The 22999-nt window shown below is 45.5% G+C and overlaps 1 protein-coding gene across 1 annotated transcript; it reads left to right on the forward strand.

The window, feature by feature from the left end:
• The first annotated feature begins 6839 nt into the window (after positions 1-6839).
• LOC119655378 (odorant receptor 33a-like) lies at positions 6840-14678 on the forward strand. The gene is made up of 3 exons (XM_038061246.1): positions 6840-7619; positions 7685-8045; positions 14590-14678. Exons 1-3 carry the CDS (start codon positions 6853-6855, stop codon positions 14638-14640), a joined length of 1179 nt encoding a protein of 392 aa, XP_037917174.1. The 5' UTR covers positions 6840-6852; the 3' UTR covers positions 14641-14678.
• Positions 14679-22999: the final 8321 nt, after the last annotated feature.

Genomic DNA, 22999 nt, shown 5'->3' on the forward strand with positions numbered 1-22999 from the left:
ATTTAGTCGCTTTACGCGAAACCGGAACATAACACACTCAATCCTCATTCCACAAACTTGAAGTTTAGCAAGGGCATCCATTGAAAAAGGGCGACGTGACCGACATATGGATAAAAATCAACAGGTCCTGCACCTGTGAAAAGGCCAAAAAAGAGGAACGCTCAGCACAAACAAACGAACGAGGAGACAATAAAGGAATCGAGGGAAGAATTCATCCCAACTATGTAATCAACAAATCTCAGCAAAGGCCTGAACTTCGCCATAAGAGACCCCACTTTTCCTAGAGAAGACATTACAATGTATATCAAAGCGGGGGTTAAATACAGTTCACATGATGAAAAGGCCGGCATTCGAGAAAAAAATTGGCGACGACTAGCCTCCGTCAAGCGACTGCTTCCGAAGAAGGAGTGTCGACTAACTACCATAAAATCATTAAGGAGTTGAAAACCCGTATATTACTTACCAGCAGACAAAGGAAACGCAGTGGTCGCTATGAACACTGAGACATACTATAACTTAGTACGGAGAAGGTTAGAAAAAGTTAAGGTCCACATCAGCAGGAAGGTCCCACTGCCAGGTTCTTCAGCAGAATGCAAAGCTATAATAGCTTTTATACAGAAACCTCCAAACTAAGGATGATCAACCCTCCGCCCAGAATCAAATGCCTCCCCAAAATGGATAAAGAAGGCAAAGAGGTCAAAGAGCGGAAACGAATTCAACAACCCAAAATGTTGCTAAAAGGCTCCCGCAAAAAACAAAAAGGGTAGGTCTAAAAATAGTATAGCAGACAGTGGGAAACAGGAGGGAAGTCGGAAGGATACAAAATGAGGAAATACTGGTATCCTTCGGCGTAAAAGCGCCGTTTCCAAACATGCCGATGAAGGAAGCCCTGTACACACGAAAACTCAATTGAATGCAGGATGAAGGTCAAATTGTGTAGAAATCTGGTCTTATTTTGCATTCAGAAATGAATTCTGTAAAACAATCTCCCGGGCAGGAATGGGCAATCCTCCAAGATATGTGTGAAGAATGTGGATCTCGACAGGAGCAATCCTGAAGGAACTCAATGGGGTGTATAAAAACGACGGAGATCGAAAAAGAACGGGCGATACCTCTCGTAGATTTCAAAATAACCCGACAACGAGGGCACTTGGAATTGGACATTTACAAGAAACCAACTCAAAAAGAACCTCAAACCACGGCTCAATGAGGAGAGGAGAAAAAAGGAATCAAATTACATCCTGGACACAGTCAAGAAAAACGAGCACAACAGGAACATCGTTGGAAATCGGATCCAAAAGAAAGTACGCCAGACTTCAAAACAACTTCCAACATTCCTCCAAGAGCCAAACCCATTCGTAGCTAATGCATAATATCGAAAGGTATGAACGTTGATTCCGAGCTACTCGGACAAAATAGGTTAAGGACACGAAAAAGTGAACCAAAAAGAACGCGATACATAGAGTTTCCTCCCTAGATTAGGGCCGAATTTATATAGGGCAGATCAAATACTTGTCCTCATCCAGATAATGGAATAGATAAAAGAGGTCGAATATGCAAGAAAGAGCAGAAATCCACTTATAAAGTCAATGCTTGCCAAACATTTAATAGAACAAGGACATCGTTTGCCATTGAACAACGATGAGATATTGAGGAAAATAAACCAGACCAATACGAAGGCCACCATAATTAAAAAATTCCCCCCGGGAAAAAGGTTTTTTGAAAGATAGGATAGGGCAATGCATTTACGCACAGAGTGTTGGAATCCCACGACGGCAAGTCGTCGGACTACCAACTAAACGCCTTTCTTTCATCAAACGGGAGGGGAGAGGAGGAAAAGAACTGTTAGTCCAAGGAACCCCCTACCATCCGGTCCCTCCACTGGTCGAGCTCTATCTTCCTTGCAACGAGAATAGCCTGTTAGCGCTCCGCACCATCTCCTCGACAATATTGAGAGATCCCTTGTGTTTAAATAGAGCTACCGACGAATCTAATCCTACACCATGTTTTCGATTCAGCCACGCTCCTAAGTTGGTAATGAGTCACGCAGTCCATATGCCTCTAGTCCCATTTTGCCAAGAGAGTTGCCACTCATCCAGTGTACGTTACCGTTCTTTACGAGCAACCACCTCCCTTGGCTCTTCTTCCTTGCGTTTGTATATGGCTTCACACTTCTTGGCAAGAAGGACAACGGGGATCACTCCCGCGATCACCATCAAGGCCGATTCAGAGACAATGCGGTACGCAGACGTCATCCGCAAAGCTCCCGTCTCTGTACTTATGCAAGACGTTTGTGATATACCTTCCTGCCAAAAGCGTCAGCCCATACCTATGCGCCGTAGAGCAGAGCAAACTGCGATGAACTGATCAGGAGACGTGCGTCACCTGCTGGACCTATACCCCAATATTTGCAATTAACCAGCTTAAGGCCGAAATTTCAGCTGCAGCCTTGTCCGCTGCTGCTTTGAATTGCTCGAAAAAACTCATAATTGAATCAAGAGTCAGTCAAAGTAGTTTGATTTTGACTCAATTATCAACTCGTCCATCGATATGGGACGCAGGGGTAGCATTCCCTTTTTATTCAGGATAGCTAATTCCGTTTTTTCCAGTGCAAGGTTGAAATCATGAGCAGCCATTCATCCTTGGTTCTTCTAGTGGATCTAGGAGACCTAATCTAAATCTCCCGTAACTTCGCTCGGGCATTTAGTAAAAGTTGCCACCTGCACTGCTGTCAGTATTTCCATCATTTTTGAAGAAGTAGGGGACCTTTGCATTCGCGCACTATTTCAAAAATTCGGCAACATAAGTACCGAAAATAGTCTCTCGCAGCCAGCTAAGCATGATGTGCAGCACCACATCTGCACTACTGACTCTCATATCTTTTCGAAGGTGTGTCCATAATCGCTCCAGAAGCTCGCTGTTGCTAAGAAAGAATTTGACACACTTTTAAAGCAAGGTATTTGCAGACCATCAAACAGCTGCTCATCTTTTCCACTTCACATGGTCCCAAAGTCCAACGACGAAGGAGACCATGTGGGGATTACAAAGGTCTGAATGTTCAGATCATTCCAGACCGCTATCCTATACTACTCATCCACGACTTTGCGAATAACCTCGCTAACTACCCTGTTTTTAAGACTTGGACTTAACCAAGGCATACCATCAAATCCCTGTAGCTCCAGAAGATATTCCGAAAACGGCAATATGCGCACCTTTTGGACTGTACGAGTTCACACGGATGCCTTTTGATCACAATACGGCCCAAACTTTTCAAAGGTTCATCCACTCTGTCCTGCGAAATCTTAACTTTTGTTTTGTTTACTTGGATGATGTTTTGGTCGCTTCTTCCTCTAGGCCTGAGCATTTTGAACATCTCGAATACATTTTTCAACGTCTACTTGAGACCGATCCTGTGCTTAACGTTGAAAAGTGCAAATTCCTTCAACAGCAGGTAAATTTTTTAGGCCACCCGATTTCCCATGGGCGAATCGAACCGGAACCGGTAAAGGCTCAGGCAATCACAGACTTTCCATAACCTAAAACGGTCAAGGATCTGCGAAGGTTTTTGGGCATGTTAAACTTCTATCGTCGTTTCTTGCCCAAAGCCCGCAACATGAAGCGATCCTCAATACCTACTTGTCTGGACCCCAGATCAAAGACTCACGCGTGATTGGGTGGTCTACAGAGGTCGTCCAGACTTTTGAGCTAGCCAAACAACAGCTGGCGGGCGCTACACTCCTGCTATTCTCTCAAACAAATTCATCCCCAGCCGTATTCGTCGATGCGTTAGACATCGCAGTAGGTGCTGCCCTGCATCAAAAGGTGAACCAAATCTGACAGCTGTTAAATTTCTTTCCAAGAAATTGAATACAGTTTAACAGAACTTCATCACCTATGATCGTGAGCTATTAGCCGTGTACATGGCAATTAAGTACTTCCGATACTACCTAGAAGGCAGGTCGTCCACAGTGTTTACGAGCCAGGAGCCTCTTACCTTCGCTTTCAAGCAGATGCCCGACAAAGCGTCAACTCCGGCAGCTGAGCGTCATAAACCAGTTTACTTCGAACGTCCAGCACGTGTCTGGCAACGATAATACAATTGCAGATGCTTTGTCATGCATTTCAGACGTTTCTATCTCCGCCATGGTCGATTTTTCGGCAATCTCCGGGGTACAGAAAGATGACACAACACTTCAGAGCCGCAGGTATAAGAGCCAAATATAAATTTGGAGAGTTTCCCCTTTTCAGCTCATCCTCCGAAATACTATGCAAGACCTCTGAAAAGGGGCACAAGAAATGTTTTCCGGCCGCTTTTCCCAAGGAAGTATTCCACGCAGTACACGATTCTGCGCACCCAGGCATTCAGACAATGATTCGGCTTGTGCCAGACAGTACATAGCGCGCCAGAAGTGTAAAGTCACCAAGGACGTACAGTTAAGTCCTTGAGGGTTTAACGTGAGCACCTGTCTGGACGACTTAATTCCTCGATCTTCTTAGGCCCGAAGGTCTCTTCTCGCTTGAGCATAACCACAACCCCCATGAAACTTCCACTAGGGGACCAAACGCAAACAACCGAGTTGTACTCACATACAACGGGAGTTCACCCGAAGTATGAGAGTCCAGGGGCTATCCCGGTTCCCATGGTACCAGTATACCCCTGGTAAGGTTTCGTGACCAATTTGCCACTTCACGTCCTAATTAGGCCTTTGGAGCATTCGCCTACTGCATCATGGCCGGCAAACCGAAGTGAGTATAGCGTCTCCCGGTGCCACCACTATGGAGGTTCTCCTCGGCCATTTGGTTTTGGTTTGGCCGACAGGGTTGCCGCTCCGCCTTCCTCCCCGCCACCTCAGAGCACCACCAAGGACGTACAGAAAGAAGTAGGCTCATTCCCTCGGTTTACAAAGCGTTTTCACCTGATTCACATCGACATTATTGACCCCTTGGAGGATTCGCATGCCTTCAAGTATCGGCTCACAATCATCGATAGGTTCCACAGTGGCTTGTAGCAATACCTCTGGCCGACATTTCTGCACAATCGTTCGCCGAGGACCTTTGTCGGGAATGGGTCCCACGCTTTGTGGTTCCAGCTGAAGTCATTACTGACCAGCGAACGCAGTTCGAGTCTACCCTGTTCTCGGAGTTGGGCAAACTCCTGGGCTTCAAACACCACCGGATGACTGCGTACCACCCGGAATCCAATGGGATGTTGGAACGCTGGCATAGGACACTGAAGGCCGCTATAATGGCACACGATAACTCCTCTTGGTCGCAAGTACAGCCTTCCGTTTTACTTGGCCTACGTACAGCCCATCGTGAAGAGTTTACCGTCAGCTCCGGCGAACAAGTACACGGGGAGAATGTGAGACTCCCTAGTAATCCTATGTTTGATACCAGGATCTCCCTTTCCATCACTGGGCTTTTGCGTTTTGCTTCGGGACACCGTGGCAAGATTAAAATCACCTCCGCCATCCCGTCATTCTTCGACGAGGGCTAACACCCCCAAGGACCTGGATGCCCGCACACACGTCTTGGTTCGCGTGGATATTTTCCGAGAGAGCTTGCAGCAACCATATGAGGATATGAAGTGCTGAACAAAAGGAAGCAATTTTGTAGGGTTGAAGTCGCCGGCAGGCCCAAGAACGTCTCTGCGTCCAGGTTAAAGCCTTTGTCTCCAGAGCTGACGTTTCGGGGAGAAGGGGTGTACGGCGCGTGAGATTTAATCAGCGCCCCTAAAGTTGGCGGGCCAGGGCCAGGGTTTGTCGCTGAAGCGCGGCATCAATTGAAGGTGAGATAGTGTGGAGGCGCGGGCTAATTAACGGAACGGATTCGTCCGGCTCTGCACGGGAACGATGCAATCCAATGGGATGGTGGAACGCTGACATAAGACTCTGAAGGCAGCTTTAATGGCATACGATGACTCATCATGGTCACAAGTCCTGCCTTTCGTTTTCCTTGGCCTATGTACAGCCCATCGTGAAGAGTTTGCCGCCAGCTCCGCCGAACAAGTACACGGGGAGAATTTGAGACTCCCTAGTAATCAGATGTTTGATACCAGGACAGCCCTTTCCATCACTGGGCTTTTGCGGGACACCGCGGAAAGATTAAAATCACCTCCACCATTCCGTCATTCTTCGACGAGGGCTAACACCCCCAAGGACCTGGATGTCTGCACACACATCTTCGTTCGGGTGACTCCTTCCCAAAAGTCCTTGCAACCACCATATGAGCGCCGATAAGAAGTTTTGAACGGGTCTAAGAACGTCCGTCAGTTCAGCGTCTTCAGACTTAAGATGAATACTACATATATACCACGGAAGGGTCTTCTACAGCAAGCAATCTGATCGCTCTTTGACTTAAAGAAAGTCCTCACATTGGCAAAAGTAGAATGAGCCGACTGTGCTATCTCAGTGCAAGAAACTACGTGGGTTCCCCCATTTCCTCCCCCTAACCTAACCTACCAGATAAAAGCAATGAATAACGTATAAGGAAACCTAAAACTGTCAATAAATCGAAGGATCCGAGAAGTTATCCTTGAAAATAAAATAGCTTGTGTGAAAATGTAACCTTCAACATGTAACTAGCCTTTTTCTTTACAAAAAAAATCCCTGAAGATGGATATATATCTTTTTGTATGGTGTAGTATTACAAATGTATCTTTTCCACGCTGTCAGCTCTGAACCGAAGGAAACTGGTATTTATCCTGTCATCGTGCCCAAGGACTTGTTTAAATTTTCCCACGAACCAGGTGGTTATTGTCCCTCGAACAGGTCGGGTGAATTATTTTCAGTGAACATTCGCACATTCCCAATAAGAGATTGAAAATATCAATCCGCACAGCGAAAAATTAAAATGTCCTCGAAAAGACCAAAGATATTCCTTCCGACAATGTCAGCTGAAAACAAAATTGAAAGTATCCGCGCCTTTGAATTTGTTTATTTTTCGTTGAAGTTCCAAGGAATGGTTATTACGGAAGACTATCGTCTGCGGCACAAAATACACGTTGTTACCAATTATGTCCTTACAAATATTTGCCACTATTCCACGTTTATCATTCAGCTGTTTTATGTGAGTAATTTGAGGGAGTTATTGGGGAATGTTCCTATGAATCTTTGTGTGACAACCTGCTCCATCAAGTTCTTCGTGATCCTGAGGCTGAGACCCAGTCTCATTGAAATCAATCGACAGCTGGAACGCCTTGACAGTCGACCTATGACGGACAGGCAAAAGGATAAATTAACAAAAGTAATCAACTTTTGCAGGATGATTTCACAGATTGTTATCGTGTTCTATCTGGGGGTGAATTCAATGTATGCCATTGCTGCCGCGCTTTCTCATCGTACGAAGCTGGGATTTGAATCTTGGTTCCCCTATGACTGGAGGAAGAACGCATTTCGATACTGGGTCTCATTGCTCATACAGACAATTTTTCAGCTCCAATTGTCCCTGGAACAGGTAGCAAATGATTTCCTCAGAGCCTTGTATCTTTGTGTACTAAGCGCGCATCTACAAATAATCATGGAACGTTTTGCAGAGATTCATTATGATCCAGAGAAAACGGAGGAGGAAAGTTTCCAAGACTTCATACAATGTTTAGAGGATCATCGGATTATAATGGAGTAAGTAGGTTTATCGGTTTTAATCGAGTAAAATACAACAAATTCTTCTCTATTTCTCTTCACAGTATCTTCAAAATAATAGAGAACAATCTCTCCTTTACAATTTTCTTTCAATTCATCGCATCCATTCTTGCATTTTCAACCTCGGGTGTGATATACCTCAGATTTTCGCCAACGTTGGCCGAAACTACGGCAATATTCATACTCATGTTAGCGGAAATAACCGAGGTTTTTCCATCCTGCTACTATTCAAATAAGTTTATGGAAAAGACGGATCAGATGGTTTTTATGCTCTACTCGTCAAATTGGATGGACCTATCACCAAGATTCCGGAAGCATCTTATCATATTCATGCAGATGACGCAGGAGAAAAAAGTTATCTTGGCTGGAAAACAGATACCGATCACTTTGGCTACTTTCATGTCCGTAAGTAAGGATATTAGGTTGAGTATAATATTTTGTCAATTAGGGTTAATGAGGATTATATCCAGCAACGTATACGAACTTGAGTAAGTGTAGTTAGCCAATCGTAGGTGTGTAGCTCGCAGGGCCAAACAGAGAAAGCCCCAGCCCTGGATGAAAATTATTCGGGCTCCTCTATTATCCTAGTAACTTTAGCTATTTCCTTGTGAAAGAAGAAAGTGCTTGACTTTAGGTAATTAACATGTCCCATCAAAACTCCCAAGTAACCAAAAAGTACCCTACATGATTTTGGCGTCATTCGCCTGGGTCATACTGTCTCTGGATGTTTTGTAATGAGTATACTGCAGGAGCTTCCTAAAGTTGAACGTTGTTTTCATCATCCCTGTCATGTGTGGCCGACTTAAGGGAACCAGGTAATTCCGAAACTTAATGAAAATTTTTACTTTCAACGCTTTGAGATTGTGACTTTTAGAAGGGGCCGGCTAGGTACCCTGTTTTAGCGTTATTTATTTCACTAATGTAGCTTTTAGTATTGATATTAAAGGGTTAATGAGGGGGGGGGGGGAGGGAGGGGCGAACCTGATGCTTCACGGACGTTTGGAGCGTCTCCTGCTTCGGCGAAGGCTTTCAGCCCCGACTAGGAGACTCAGGTGAGCCCACCCGAAAATCGAACTTGAAGGAGTGCTTCCGTCGCTCCAAGATTTTAAAGGAGCCCTCGTATGGTGGTTGCAGCGGCCTCCGAGGAGCGTCCACTCTAATTACGACTTGCAGGCATATCTCGAGGTCCGTGGGGTTGTCGAATCCCACGTCGTATGTTGGGAAGAAGAAGTCAGCCACAGTTTCAAAAATGCGTCCCTGAGCAGACGCAGCATGCTGGAGTCACTTAACTCTGCTCTGATATCCAGCACAGGGTTGGCGGGGAATCACAGAATCTTACGGTAGACCAACTCCGCGTTGCTGGCCGTGACCTACTCTAGATGAGCTCTGCGAAGGCCGAGCAGGACGAAAGATAAGGACTGCGACCACGACTGATCGTCACGACCATTAAGGTGACTTTTAGCGTCTGGTGCCTACGTTCCCGCATGCCATTGGACTGCGTATGTTATGCAGTGGAAGCCAGGAACTTGGCGACTCCGAGAAAAGAGTAGACCCAAACTGCATTCCCTGGTCCATGATGATTGCGGCTGGCTGGATCCATTCTCAACAGAGGGTATCGGCACATGATTGTGCCATAATGTCAGCCAGATGTATTGCTTCAGGCCACTGCGTAAAGCTGTCGATGATTGTGAGGCAATACTTGTATCCGTGCAAATCTTGCAAAGTGCCAATGATGTCGAGGTGGACAGCGTGGAAGCGCTTAGTCGCCCGAGGGAATGCGCCTTCTTCCTTTTCTGCGAACTTCCTGATTTAACACTTGTCCTTATTGGCCAGAAGTATTTTCTAGCGACTAACTGGTTCCTTGTCCTGATGCCTGGGGGGCGTAGCATCATATATTGCGTGAAATACTTCCTTGCGAAAATCAGCCTTAATAAATGGCCTAGCTATTTTGTCTGAGGTCTCGCAGAGTAAGTAGGAGTTTGAGTCGAAGATTAGAAACTCCTTGAACTTGTATTTGGAATTTGTCCTCAGTCTCTGAAACTCTGCGTCATATTTCTGCTCCTCGCCGCGTATAATCGACCACGGCGGGGACTGTGATTTTCGAGATTCGAGACGAAGCGTCTGTAATAACACTGCCTTTTACAGACAAGTGTTGGATGTCGGCTTTGTCGGGCTTTTGTTTAAAGGCGAAAGTAAGGGGCATGTGGTGTGAACGTGTGAACACGGTGAATGGCCTGCCGTCAAGGAAGAAGCGGAAGTATTTAATGGAGAGGTACGCGGTGACTAGCTCACGATCGTGGGCGCTGTAGTTATCTTGAGCTTGGTGAAGTTGCTTCGAAAAGAAGCTCAACGGTTGTCAGGTTTGGTTCACCCGTTTGTGAATAGCAGCGCCTACCGCTGCGTCCGAGGCATCGAAAACCACCGCTAGCAGTGCATCTGGCCTAGGATATACCAGTAAAGGAGTATCAACAAGTTGTTTAAGAGTTTTAAACACCTGGACGGCCTAAGTAGACCATGGAATCTCGCGGGAGTCTTTCGTTTTAGGCTCAGATAAGTGAACGTTGAGGATCGCTTGGTGATGAGTGACCTTAGGCAGGGAACGACGATAGAAGTTTAACATGCCCAAGAACCTTCACAGATCTTTCACCATGGTTGGCAGGGGAAGGTAGAATTCCGTCAGGGATGATCATGTGGCCGAGAAATTTCAGCTGGTTCCGTAGAAATTTACATTTGTCAACAATCAGAACGAGCCCGGCCTCAAGGAGACGTTGAAAAATTACCCTCGAGATGGTCTAAATTCGAAAGAAAAGGCGACCCAAACATTATCCATGTAAACGAAACAGAAGTTTAAGTTTCGTAAAACAGAGTAGATGAACCTCTGGAAAGTCTGTACAGCTTTGCACAAGCAAAATGTTATCCTGGTGAACTCGAACAGTCCGAAAGATGTGCAAATAGTCGTTTTCGATATGTCTCCGGGAGCGACAGGGATTTGGTGATACACCTTGGCCAGATCCAAAGTCGTCAAAACACGGCAAGTGGTCAGTGAATGCAACAATGGCGGTAGTAGAACAGGGTCGTCGGGAATAGTCTGAGCATTCAGGCGCCTGTAATCTCCGCAAAAACTCTCTCTCTCACAACTATTAGAAGGTGTACAAGTGCCCTGTTTTATGAGATCATCGAACTCTTTCTTTGCAACAGCTAGCTTTTGGAGTGATAGGGTACGCACCTTTGAGAAGATCGGGAAGCCGGTAGGGTCGATGTGGTGCTGCACATCGTGCTTAACCGGCTGGGAGAAACTACTTTCAGTTGTGATGTTACGATATTTTCGGAGGAATGCAAGAATGCGATAGTCGCAACGTCCCCGGAAACAATGGAATAAGTGTCATCCGTGTCTGTGAAAATTTTTCCTGATGACTTTAAGGACGCTGCGCGGTCTTTTAAGGCTTTGTTATGCAGGTCCACCAATAGCTGATAGTGATACAGAAAATCTGCGCCTAAAATGAGAGTACTAACGCCCGTCAAAACGGATCGCCACAAAAACGTTCGGCACAATCCGAGACTCACGTCCAGCTGCCTATAGCCGCAAGTACGGATGGGAGAGGAGTTTGCGGTATCCAATCACAGATTTTGCGATATCAATGTGTTTGGATGGGGTACGGGGAGAACCGACACCTTAGCGCCCGTGTCGACCAAAACGTTAAAAGCTCAGAGGATCGACAGTTGTATGGCAACGTGAGAGACACTAGTTTTTTGGTGTATTGAAATTGCATCTGGTGGTACGTTTAGTCGCTTGAGCTCCGAATTTATGGTGCTACCAGAGTAGAGGGTCCAGGCGGGCGACTGCCTGAACGCCCTTTTCGGGAAGCAGACCTCGACCGTGACTGCGATCGGGATCTACCTAGCGAACGCAAAGCACCTATAGTCGCCCTAAGTTTGGAAATTGCATCCGCAAGTGTCGTCATCATTGTCTTTAGATCCTCTACCTCCCGACGAGTGTCTGTAGAGACTTCGCGGCTATGAGGCGTATGGTTACGGTTTTTTGATCGTAAGTTAAAAATCTTCATGGTTTGGAACAGCAACCGGATCGGAAGGTAATTTGAACATTCTGTTTGACTACCTTTCTTTTTCCATATTGCAACTGTGGTACTTTCTTGCCAGTCAGATGGTGATCTACCCTCCTCAATAAATCGATTGAACAATTCACTGTGCCAATATGTTTGGTCCCAATTGCTCGCTTTCCATAGCATAGATGTGATGTCATCAGTTCCGTGCTACTATCCCCAATTTCACTCGTTTGATTGGTTTCTCCACTTGGCCTGACATTTCACCTGTCAGCAGTGCTTGGGGAAGTGAAAAACAAACAAATTGTAGTAGTCCCGAGGGTTGCATAGCCCGCTTTGTGAACCATGTTTTTAACATGGATTCGTGATTTTTCCACATTCGTAATGGTCGGTAATCGCGTAAGCGGGATCATCTCTTCCATTTTCTACTGAAATCGTCAGCACTTAATACGTGATGGACCAATGCGTTCTTCACGCTGCTTTATAGATGGCTTCATTTTCAAAACAACCTGAAGGCATCTTCCTCAGCATCAGGTCGACCTGTCTCTGGTGCGTATGCGACGAAAAAGTGAATAGTGCATCAGCTGATATAATGATGAGTTTCATTAGCTGATCATCAAGTCTTTGCCACTGTCACAGCCAACTGACCTTATGGTAGGCTTTGCGCTCGAACAATGTGCCACCAACAACTGGTCGGTGGAAGGTACAGAAATCGACAAACCTCCCAAGATTACCATTACGGTGGCCTAAACGGTGTTTTACATGTCCGAGTAAGGTGTTTTCGGTGCCCACCTTGGCATTCAGATCACCCATCACGATCACAATGTTACCTTTAGAAAGCCTCTCCTGACCTACGTGTAATTGCTCGTAGAAAGCATCCTCTCAACTATATCGACCATTGGTGCATAGCATTGTACAATTATGATGTTCCTTAACCTGAACCGAAATCTTCTAGTAAAAAGTCCGTCAGAAACCGGCTACTAGGTCAGGAGCGCGCATCTCGCGGTAGCTGTCAGAAACAACTGAACACCGGATTCGCATCTACTCCTACTTGACTGTCCAGAGTACAGAAGGACATTGCCATTACGGTGGCAAATGAAATACTCTCCAGAGTTCGTTCGTTTCGATAACCAAAGATCTTCGGCGTGAGGTCAGTCCCTATCCGTGGCGTTATTGTCGTTTTCTTTTTGGTAGGTATTTAAATTACTTTCGTTTACCAACATTACGTCCAGTTGCACAAAACTTAACAATGGATTGGACTTCCTTGGATTATTGGTGGTCATCAGTGTAGCAGCTATACAAACACATGCCGTCTACCATAGGAATCACAAAAATGCCTCTTGCAATCCCGTTTGGTTTGTCCACGCGTCACTCAAGTCGGGGTTCCACTAACCTAATCCATGATCCACATGTCATTGCAAAGATTTCTGTAGAGTTAACTTCGGAAGAGTTCTAGCAATGCAAATCCTAAGTGCTAGGAGCAATGTCGCTATTATGTAAACCGTCCTTTTTTTCGAATGCCAAGGATGTCCATTTTGTCGCACTTTTTGGCCACGTTCCCTTTATCTCTAGTTAATACCCTTTTGCAGGCATGAAAGAGTCCCTTTTATATCAACAAAATATCCATCTAGTCCAGAAGAAAACTTCTAACCCCTCTCCTATAATTATTATTATTTTTGTTAAGGGAAAGTCGCACCGCGTCCTTGAAGAACTATTGTGCCCCTTTTACTGGTTATAGTGTACCTGTTGATCATAGTATCTCAAGCAGGCCAGTAACCGTTAGGAACTTTAGTATGTTCCCCACTTCCAGAAGTTTCAGCTTTGCATCTGGTATTAAGTGTTCTCCCAGATGTATCGACCTACTTTGCACAAGTGCTGGACACTGTCCCAGGACGTGCATAGAGGTTTCGTCCTCCTCCTCACAGAACCTGCAGGCAGTGTCCGTAGATATCCCTAGCTTCCCTAGGTGGTAGTTCAGCCGACAATGACCAGTGAGAATTCCCACTATGATTCGGAGGTTCTTTTTGGTGAGGTTTAGGCAATCCTTTGTGCGCATGGGTTCGTATCCCCCAATAAGCACCCTGGACTGCTCCATCCCTGGTAGGCCCGCCCAATATAGTTCCCTCAACCGTTTTTCTTCGTTTCTTAGATTCATAGCCATGAAACCGTTTCCGATTCCACAGAAGGGTTCTGGCCCGTATAAAGGCATCCCTGCTCCCTTCTTGGCTAGTTCATCCGCTGCCTCATTGCCTTCCAGCCCAGCATGGCCTGGAACCCAAAGTATCCAGACCTTGTTGGACGAGCCGAGTGTATTCAGTCTCTCAAGGCATTCCCATACCAGTTTAGAGTTCACCTGGTTGGACCTAAGTGCCTTGATCGCTGCTTGGCTATCGGTGAGAATAGCTATGTTCTCTCCTATAAGGCCTTATGTGTCGTTTATGCTTTAATCTGAATTGTCGCCTTTTTAAGATTCTTTTCAGTATTCGGTGTTGAGAGAACACAGAGCAGAAAATTTTCTCTTTTTAACAGCCCTTTCAGCTGGTGCATACCGCAGGTAGTTGAGCCTTCTCTCCCTTACTTACTGGAAATGGAGATACATACGTTATATCTTCCAATATGACACCAAGATCATCCAATCTTTCTAGACTTGAGCAGTGCTGTGTCTGGATCATCTACCTTTATCAGGTCACAATTTGTGATAAAGCTTTCATCGGCTTCCCGATATGTACCTAAAGTCGACCATAATATTAACATTTTATCTTTTCTAAAACAATTACACAAATTTATCTCTATCTTTCTGATGAGCAGCATCGCTTAAATATCTTTCGTTTATCATTTCCAGATTCAACTCAAAGTATCTTTAACATATTCTTTTGATCATTGCACAGGTAATGAAGGCTATGTACACGGTATTAATGATCATGAGCCCATCGGAGTAATATGGATGTCTTTGACGAAAAAGGATGTGATTTGCGTTGAAACAATTGTAATTGTAAAAATTGCAGAAAAATGTAGGTGTAATCAACTCTTTACACTTTTTTTGTATACACTTAATAAATGTCCACAATCCAGTAAAGGTATTTCATTTAGAGAATAAAAAACTTGTGGTAACCATCACCATCACGATCATGATACCAAGGAAGCTGCGTGCGTCCTAAAAGAATTATCGAGCCCCTTTGTTGTTTCCGGTATAAAATATTCTCCGAAGTCCATTAATGCCGGATAGAATAATCGAGATTTCATGACTGTTCCCACAGAACCCAGATGTTGTTTAGCTTGAAGTAGCTCATCTGTACTCCTACCATGATCTTGATCCCCCCCCCCCCCACCCCCCAGCAGCAATACACCCGTTACTCTTCTTTCCTTATTGTCATGACCAGGAACCCCTTTCCGATTATGTAGGGTTCTGGTCCAAAAAGTGGTGCATCTACTCTTTTCCTGGCCAGCTCACCCGCTGCCTACTACTACCCCCCCCCCCCCGTCCGTTAGGCCAGCGCTCATTGCTCTTTCCCAGTTTTTCAAAGTTGTTTAACTCCTGATTGCTCATCCAGTTTGTTTCTACACCTCAAAGGTAATAATAAGTTTACCATTGCAGTAGATATCCAGCGTAGTGAATCTTCCAGTCATTAAATCCCTCGTATCTTTCCTACAAACGATCCCGGCGTGCATTTTCCAGTGTAACTTTTGGCCTAGCGTAATCCTCAGTCCTGGCGAGAGGGTGAAAAGGGGAAAATTCCCCGCATAATTCGTTCATCTAGGCCACGTAGCCTACTCGTTCTCAAGCGATTAGACTCGCGCCTCCTAGTGAATAATACTTTGGTGGTCTGTACTTATTAGCTCTCACAGGAGCTCATCAATAATATAATCATAATCCGTATGGATGAGAATGATCCAGCTCGGAAGTTCTATAAAAGCAATATCTGTGGTAGAAAAAGAAGACAAAGCAGACTTTGGCTTAGATAGAGCAATGGCGTAGGCCAGCACGCCATTGGTTAGGGATATTAGAATGGTGGACTTCGGCGCAATACTGGAATGTTTGGACTTCCTTATTAAGGCCGGCTTAGACCAGATACCGGTTGTTGTGGCGTTGATGATGATGATGATGAAAGATTTTTGGTAGTGGGGTAGGTGAGCACGTGCGCAAACAGAGTGTTGGACTCCAGCAACAGTACGCCGTTGGACTACCAACTAAACATCTGCCTGTCATCAGAGAACTAGCCTGAAACCGTTTGACACATTACTTTAGTCTGGCCACTCGCCCGGCTGTGGGAGCCTTCAGGTCAAAGAATTCCTTTCACCAAAGGGAGGAGAGGGAGGGAGTCGTTAGTTCAAGAAACCCCTTGCTATTCGGTCCTTCTACCGATCGAGCTCACTCTGCTTTTATTTGCTCGTAGAAATCATCCTTCTCCACTATATCGGAAGTCTCCGTTGGTGCATAGCATTTTACAAATGTAAAGCTCCCTAATCGGGACCGAAATCTTGAATTTAGAGCCTGTCAGCTCGCAGGTGAAAGAATCGCGCCTTGCGGTAGGCGTGAAAAACAACCCGACCACTTGACTCTCCAGAATACAAAGGCTCATTGCCATTAATGTGATAAGAGGGAAAGGAGTACTCTATGGACTCCCACCATTTTACTTCCCTTATGCCCAGAATGTCCAGGTTATATTGCTAGAATTCCCGGTCAAGTTGCAGAAAGCGAATATTTTGGGGACCTTTGCTACCATTGTCAAGAAGCGTGGGCACATAGCAGAAACTAGTCTTAGTCTATTTTTAATAACCAAAGGTATTCGGCGTAAGGTCGTAGAAGTTTCGGTCGCAATAAAGTTCCAACATTTTCAGGTTGCTAGCATATCTTTCAGTCGTCTCTTACGATAAGCATGAAACACTTAAGTGTATTCTTAAGCCGTAATTCGTCCCCCTCGGACACCAGCTTGTAACGGTCTGGGAGCCTATAGTAGTTTAGTGCTGCACTAAGGGTGTCCAAAACATGAATATGGAAACAACGGATTTAAACTCTCCAAGTGGTAAGAAGTCACAGATTTCGAATCCACCCGCTACCATGAGCAATTATGTCGCTACCAAGGCACGGAGTTTGGATGCCTCACCAAATTCATGCCCCCCTATGGTTAAATCTGTAGAAGGCATGCTTTCCGACTCAATGGAAAGCTTACATTTAGTGCCTATGGCGAAGCTAGCCACACAAGAAAGTCCGGAAACTCTCAACTTGGGAGAAGAAGAAATTGGGGAGAAGTCGGACGCAAGGGAGCGGAATCTTCGGCGGAAGGTGAGGATAAACTGGTAACCCCGGTGAGATCCACACTGGATTCACCAGACTCTTCAATCAGCGATAATGCGCGCAAGAAGTATAAAACACATCTTTTGTGGCCAAAGCTTTATTGTGCTCCGCATCAGGACTTACATCCGCGCATCGCGTGGGGATTAGGACCGGTGTGTCGGGAGATGATCAAATCAGCGAGAGAAAGCTCAATGAAGCTGGTCTCTCCCATAGGAATACGGATACGAAGGCGGGAAGGAAGAGGTAAAATGCCAAAGGAACAGTTTACCATTCTCCGGGAATGCCTGTGGAAAAAAATGCCGGAGCTCGGAACGAAGCCAATATTTAACAATCAAAGTTTTCGCGATGGGCTTCTCCATTTGGAATGCATCAACACACGGCGACTTTGGCGTCGATTCAGCTTGCAGTTTCAAAATCGCCGACAATTCTGCCCCCGCTTCTGCTTTATCGAGCACTAGCGAGACTACGCTATCTGCCTCGCTCTATTCCAGTGGGTCCATAAAATATGGTATCAACCCGATGACGTCCGCTAGCCTACTGAAAAATACTCCATCCGAGGGACAAGTTCCCTACGCAACATCGGATGCGCTACGAAGTTCTGGCGTTTATCCTCCAGTCGCTACATTAGCACCACCGCACGCTTCCTCCTGTGTATCATCGACGCTCGCCACCGCTGAACCGCAGGCCTTTCCGACCTCATGTCGTCCGAGCGGCCCCTAATTGAACGTCGCCTCGCCACCGAAACAGCTGTTGGTGTCAAGGCTAGCATACTCCACTACGCCCGACGAAATTCTGGCCTATATCAGAAGCAAAAGCAACTCAACTTTGTCACCTCTTTCCTGTGTGAAGCTGACGAAGGATGGCTCTCCTGACCGAGTGATAGCTTCCTTCAAAGTGACATATCCCCGTGGCTTCGATGCTATCGTCCAATCGTCCTTTTGGCCACAGGGGGTCTTCGTTAAGCCTTATCAGAGGTCTAAGCTTCGTGAAAATTTCCGGCCCGCCCGCCTGACTCGCCGAACTTGAATGATTCCAATAACTATACGCTATTTTATCAAAATGTAAGGGGTCTAAGGACCAAGCTGTCGGATTTCAAACTGTCTGCCTTAGCATTCCAACATCATGTCATCTGCATTTCTGAAACCTGGCTGGATACAGGATTTTAGATTCTGAGCTCCTCAAAGGTTACTCTGTCTTTCGTTGTGACAGAGACTGTGTTGCGCTTGGCAAGACAACTGGCGGAGGTGCCCTAATAGCTGTCTCCTCTCCGTGCCGAAATCATCTTTTCCTCCTTCTCCTACGATTCTATTACCATACGTGTCCTTCCGCCAAACGTATGTCCCTTTATCATATCGTGTGTATATTTTCCCTGCCTAAGCCCGCCTTCTCTGTACGAGGATTTCTTCGACAGATTATCAGAGGCCCTAACCGTTTTGTTTCCCTCACTTCCTTTCATCCTCTGTGGTGACTTTAATCTTCCTATGCTCTCCTGGCCCGTTACTCCTGGCCTTCCCTCCCTCCCTAATAACTCCACCCACCCTTCCCTCCCTCTATCCACTTTCATGTACACCTGTGGGGCCCTCCAATTTATCCTTTCTAGAAACTACTTAGATTGCACTCTTGACCTTGTCCTCTCTAACCTTCCTGTACGTTATCTTTCCCAATCCCTTCATGCTCCGTCTTACGTGGCCCCTGACGCTCATCATCCTGCTCTCGAGTTCGATGTTCAGATATCCCGACTCCACTCTCCTGTCGCTCGCAAGCCTACCAAGTTCAAGTTTCGTAAGGCGAACTTCGAAGGTCTGAACTCAGCCCTGGCGTCAATCAACTGGGTCCCCCTGCAACACTTTCTATGCCATTTTATCTGATCTTCTTCCTTGTTACGTTTCCTCCTCTCCTAAGTGCTTACGCTCTTACCCCGTCTGGTTCACCACTGAAATTCACAAAAAACTACGTCAAAAACAGACTCCGAGAAAGAAGTTCCTGTCTTCTATGATAGAAACGTTGCTGACTTAGTTTTTTTCAAATCCCTTCGTTCCTCGGTCAAATCCTTAATACGTAAGTGCAGACACGAATATTTGTCCAGCGTGGAAGACTCACTAAAGCGCGAAAATCTGAAACCTTTCTGGTCCCACATTCGCAACTCCTGCTACCCTGCCCAGTTATCCCCTCCGTCCATTAAATTTTCTGACTTCTCAGCTAACTCCTCCCAACTATCTTATGATTTACTCTGCCGCTGCTTTTCGTCAGTCTATGTTCCTCCCCCTTCCTCCGAATCTCTCCCGATAGTAGATGTAGCCTGCCCCGCATCGCCTACCATTCCCCTTCTTATCCCTATCCTTGTCGAATACCTCATTGGCGAACTTGATGCCAAGGTCGGACCTGGCTACGATGGTCTTCCAAACTTCTTTTTGCTCAAAACTGGTAAGTCCATCTCCCTTCCCCTATCTCTTATTATCAACAAAAGCCTTGAAGAGAATCATTTTCCCAGCTTGTGGAAAGAGGCTCTCATTATCCCCATTCACAAAAGTGGCGATCGTTCGCTTGCCGCGAATTACCGTCCCATTTGACTTTACCAACTTTGTCGTCAAATTCTAAATTCAGTGCATACGATTTACACTGACTTCGCGAAAGCCTTCGACCCTTCCCGCCTCCGCTTTCTGAAATTGCCCTTCCTACAACAGCGTAGATCCTATCAGGATTTATGAACATTTACTTAACTTTCCTCGGGTCTGATGGACTGCTCCGCCGCTAAAGACATCACCTGCCGTCCTGCGTCTTATAACACACGTAACGCAGATATTTTCAACGTGCCCTTCGCGGAGCTCGAAGTCTATTTTCATTCTCCGATTCCCAGGCTTTGCCGAAATTATAATGCAAAACAGCTTGGTCCTTTTAACTTGCCTACTTTAAGTAGTTTTAAACGTAGGACAAGTTTTTTGCTTTCTCCTCCTCCTCCTGAGGACAATAATTAACTGGAATTCTCTCTGTTTGTTGTCCGTTAATTAAATAAATAAATAAATAAATAAACGTGGAGGGTTTCAGCTTGGTATTCGAATTGGACCAAAAGAGTCTGAATGTGCTCGAGGGAATTCACCATATGGTGCTCCGCTTTTTCCTAGATAGATTGAACTTCAATATATAAGAAAACTGCATCATCTTCATTTTGTGAGCGAAAAACAATGACGGTCTTCGACACACACTGGATGTGGACATGGGAACTGCGGTACCTCCAAGTGCAGCTTTTCTCAGAGAAATCAAACACGTGGAGATCGAGTATCTAGCGGTACCGTGTGGGGGAAAGCGCGCACCGCGGCATACGCGTTTTCCGTTACATATTAGACTAAGTTTGCGGCGTGCCAAAGCCTCCTCCTATCTGCTGGTAGCTGACAAACCGCAGCACTGCCGCTACATTTTTCTGGTGCCAAAGCCATGGGTTGCGATGCGAATCCTCGACATATTCGTCGGGACAGTGGCAAATGCAATCCAAGAGGAGAGAAGCGATTTGATTTCATCACTTCAGCTGGTCTGCAAACGTAGGGTGCTTCTCTACCTTCTTGGAACAGAGAAGAAGTGAAGTAATTGACTTAACAATCTGCACTTCAAAGTCGTTAGAGTTGATTATAAACTAACGAGTGCTAGATGAAGTCTGACTTAAAGATCACCGTTACTTAGAATTTAGTCTAACCATTGCAGGCGAACAGTCTGCAATACAGAGACGAAATCCTAGAAAAATGGAAGTTCAATAAACTTCTTGCCAATAAAGTACAAATCTTTAGGCGACAAAGACTCCTTTGGGGCTGGAAGATGAATTGGAAACTCTGAATTGCACACTTTTAGAGTGCTATGAAAAGGCTTGTCCTATTTCCCGAGCGGTAAAACGGCTCCTTGGTGGAACCGGGAATTGCAAAAGCTTGGGAAATCAGAGACGATTTCTGAATCGTGCTTGCAAAAGCAATAAGAACAAAGACTGGTCAAATTTCCAAAACTCACAGCGTGCATATAAGAGGCTTGTTAGGTGTTCGTAACGAGATTGCATTAGAGTGTACTGTGACGAATTGGAAGGCGAAAGAGAGATTTCAAGGTTGTGCAGAATCCTTAAAAGGGATGATTGGGTCAAGTTGGACTCTCTTAGAAAACCCGATGGTACTTTCACGAGCTCCAGGCTGGAATCGGTACAGGCCTTCCTGGAAGTACACCACCCGGGGGAACGGGTAAGAGAAGTGGTAGGGGGAGAGTTGACGGTTCTTGCAACCCCTTCAACACGCAAGTGCTGCATGGTGACCTGAAACACTGCGAAAACAGTTGTTACCTATGAAAAGGTGAAAGCTGCCATACTGTCATTGATTGATCTGATAGACAGTTGGTTCCTCAGGCATTGTCTTTCAGTTAATCCTGATCATAATGGTATATTCAGAAAAAGGAGAAAACTGGATGGACTTTGCCTTCCAGAGATGAAAGATATAACCCTTCAACTCTCCGAAGAAATATTTGGGAGTGGTTCTAGATAAAAAGCTTGTTTGGAACAAGCATATAGAAGTAAAGGTAAAACGACCCATAAGCAGTGAGTACTTATGGGCTATGCAGACGGACCTTTGCCTCGACATGAGGACTTAGGTCTCATGTGGTAATGTGAACAGTGTCTCTGTGTATTACCGGTGCCATCAGCATGACATTCGGCGCAACTCTAAATGCATTACTCAATTCGCAGCCCCTGGATATATTTATTCAAACTACTGCAATGAGAGCAGCTCATAGACTAATTCGATTAGATCTATGGGAAAACAACGGATGTGGGGGGCACAGAGCATTGGAAGAGTTACTGGGAGTACTGAATCCAGTTCTTAAAATGCCTTCCCATTCTCGGATCCTCATACATCTGTTTGGTAGAAGATATGAATTTATCCTCAAACGTAGAGAGAACTGGGAATTCCCAAGAATGCGTGCCGTGGTATACGGAAGTCATCAACATCGATGGCTCGAAAACAGAGCAGGGCTCTAGAGCCGGAGTCTACCTCTCGAATAAAAACAAGAAATGGGCTTTTCCTTTGGGAAAATATGCAACGGTTTCTCAAGCCGAAGTATATGCCATCCTAAGGGCGGTAAACTGGGTGATTGAGAGCGGTTGAAAGGCAGGCGCATCGCAATCTGCAGTGATAGCCAGGCTGCATTAAGGCCATTGAGTAGTCCTTTGATCACCTCGAAAATCGTTCAGGAATTCAAAAACCGTTTGAACTCTACCTCTAGATTCAATAGGTGAAATCATTTTGAATACCTGGTCACTGTGGGGTAGAGGGAAATCAAATCTCAGATGCTTCAGCGAAAGAGAGGTCAACCTCCCTCATGCCAGGACCAAAACCAGCAATTGGAGTATCCGTAGCATTGGTTGGGGCTGTCTTCAAAAACTGAGAACAAGCTCCCACAGTGACTGACTGGCCATAATTCACTAACTGGACATATGTTCAGAGTAGGAATTTTTCAAGATGATTCGTGTCCCTCCTGTAATGAGGAAGCGGAATCCACAGAGCATTTCCTATGTGAATGTCCCGCCTAGGGACGCATCAAGCATCAGATCGAGCATCACATCCACTAACAGAAATCCTGGGATACATTAACGAATCCGGGATATTCCTTTACATGGGGCTGTCGAGTACAATGGGCCACCACGGACTGAGTGCTCAGAAGCTACAGCTTCGTGTGGTGGAAACGCACACTAGCTCTAATTGACAAGGCGCCAAGGATTTACGAAAAACTAAAATTTTTTTGTGAATAATCCTGAAAGTAGCATTTGTATTTCATGCCCAGTTTTCCAGCTTCCTCAGATTTGCCATGAATATACCACGGCAAAAGTCTTCTTCAATGAGGAATTCAGATACTCTCTCCCTTTAGGAAACTTCTTTAGATTCACAAAAGTCGCACACTAGGAAACAATGCAGTGATATTTCTAGATAGCTCAGTGCATGTTATCACGAAGTCCTTTTAGATAAATTCAATGAATAACA

This window comes from Hermetia illucens, chromosome 4, assembly GCF_905115235.1.
Source record: "Hermetia illucens chromosome 4, iHerIll2.2.curated.20191125, whole genome shotgun sequence".
NCBI classification, from domain to species: domain Eukaryota; kingdom Metazoa; phylum Arthropoda; class Insecta; order Diptera; family Stratiomyidae; genus Hermetia; species Hermetia illucens.

Excerpts from the sequence above, each read along its gene's own strand:
- LOC119655378 (XM_038061246.1), top strand. The coding sequence starts at position 6,853 with ATGTCCTCGAAAAGACCAAAGATATTCCTTCCGACAATGTCAGCTGAA. Across the intron at positions 7,620-7,684 it reads GATCATCGGATTATAATGGA|TATCTTCAAAATAATAGAGA; the intron begins GTAAGTAGGTTT and ends TTCTCTTCACAG. Across the intron at positions 8,046-14,589 it reads CTTTGGCTACTTTCATGTCC|GTAATGAAGGCTATGTACAC; the intron begins GTAAGTAAGGAT and ends ATCATTGCACAG.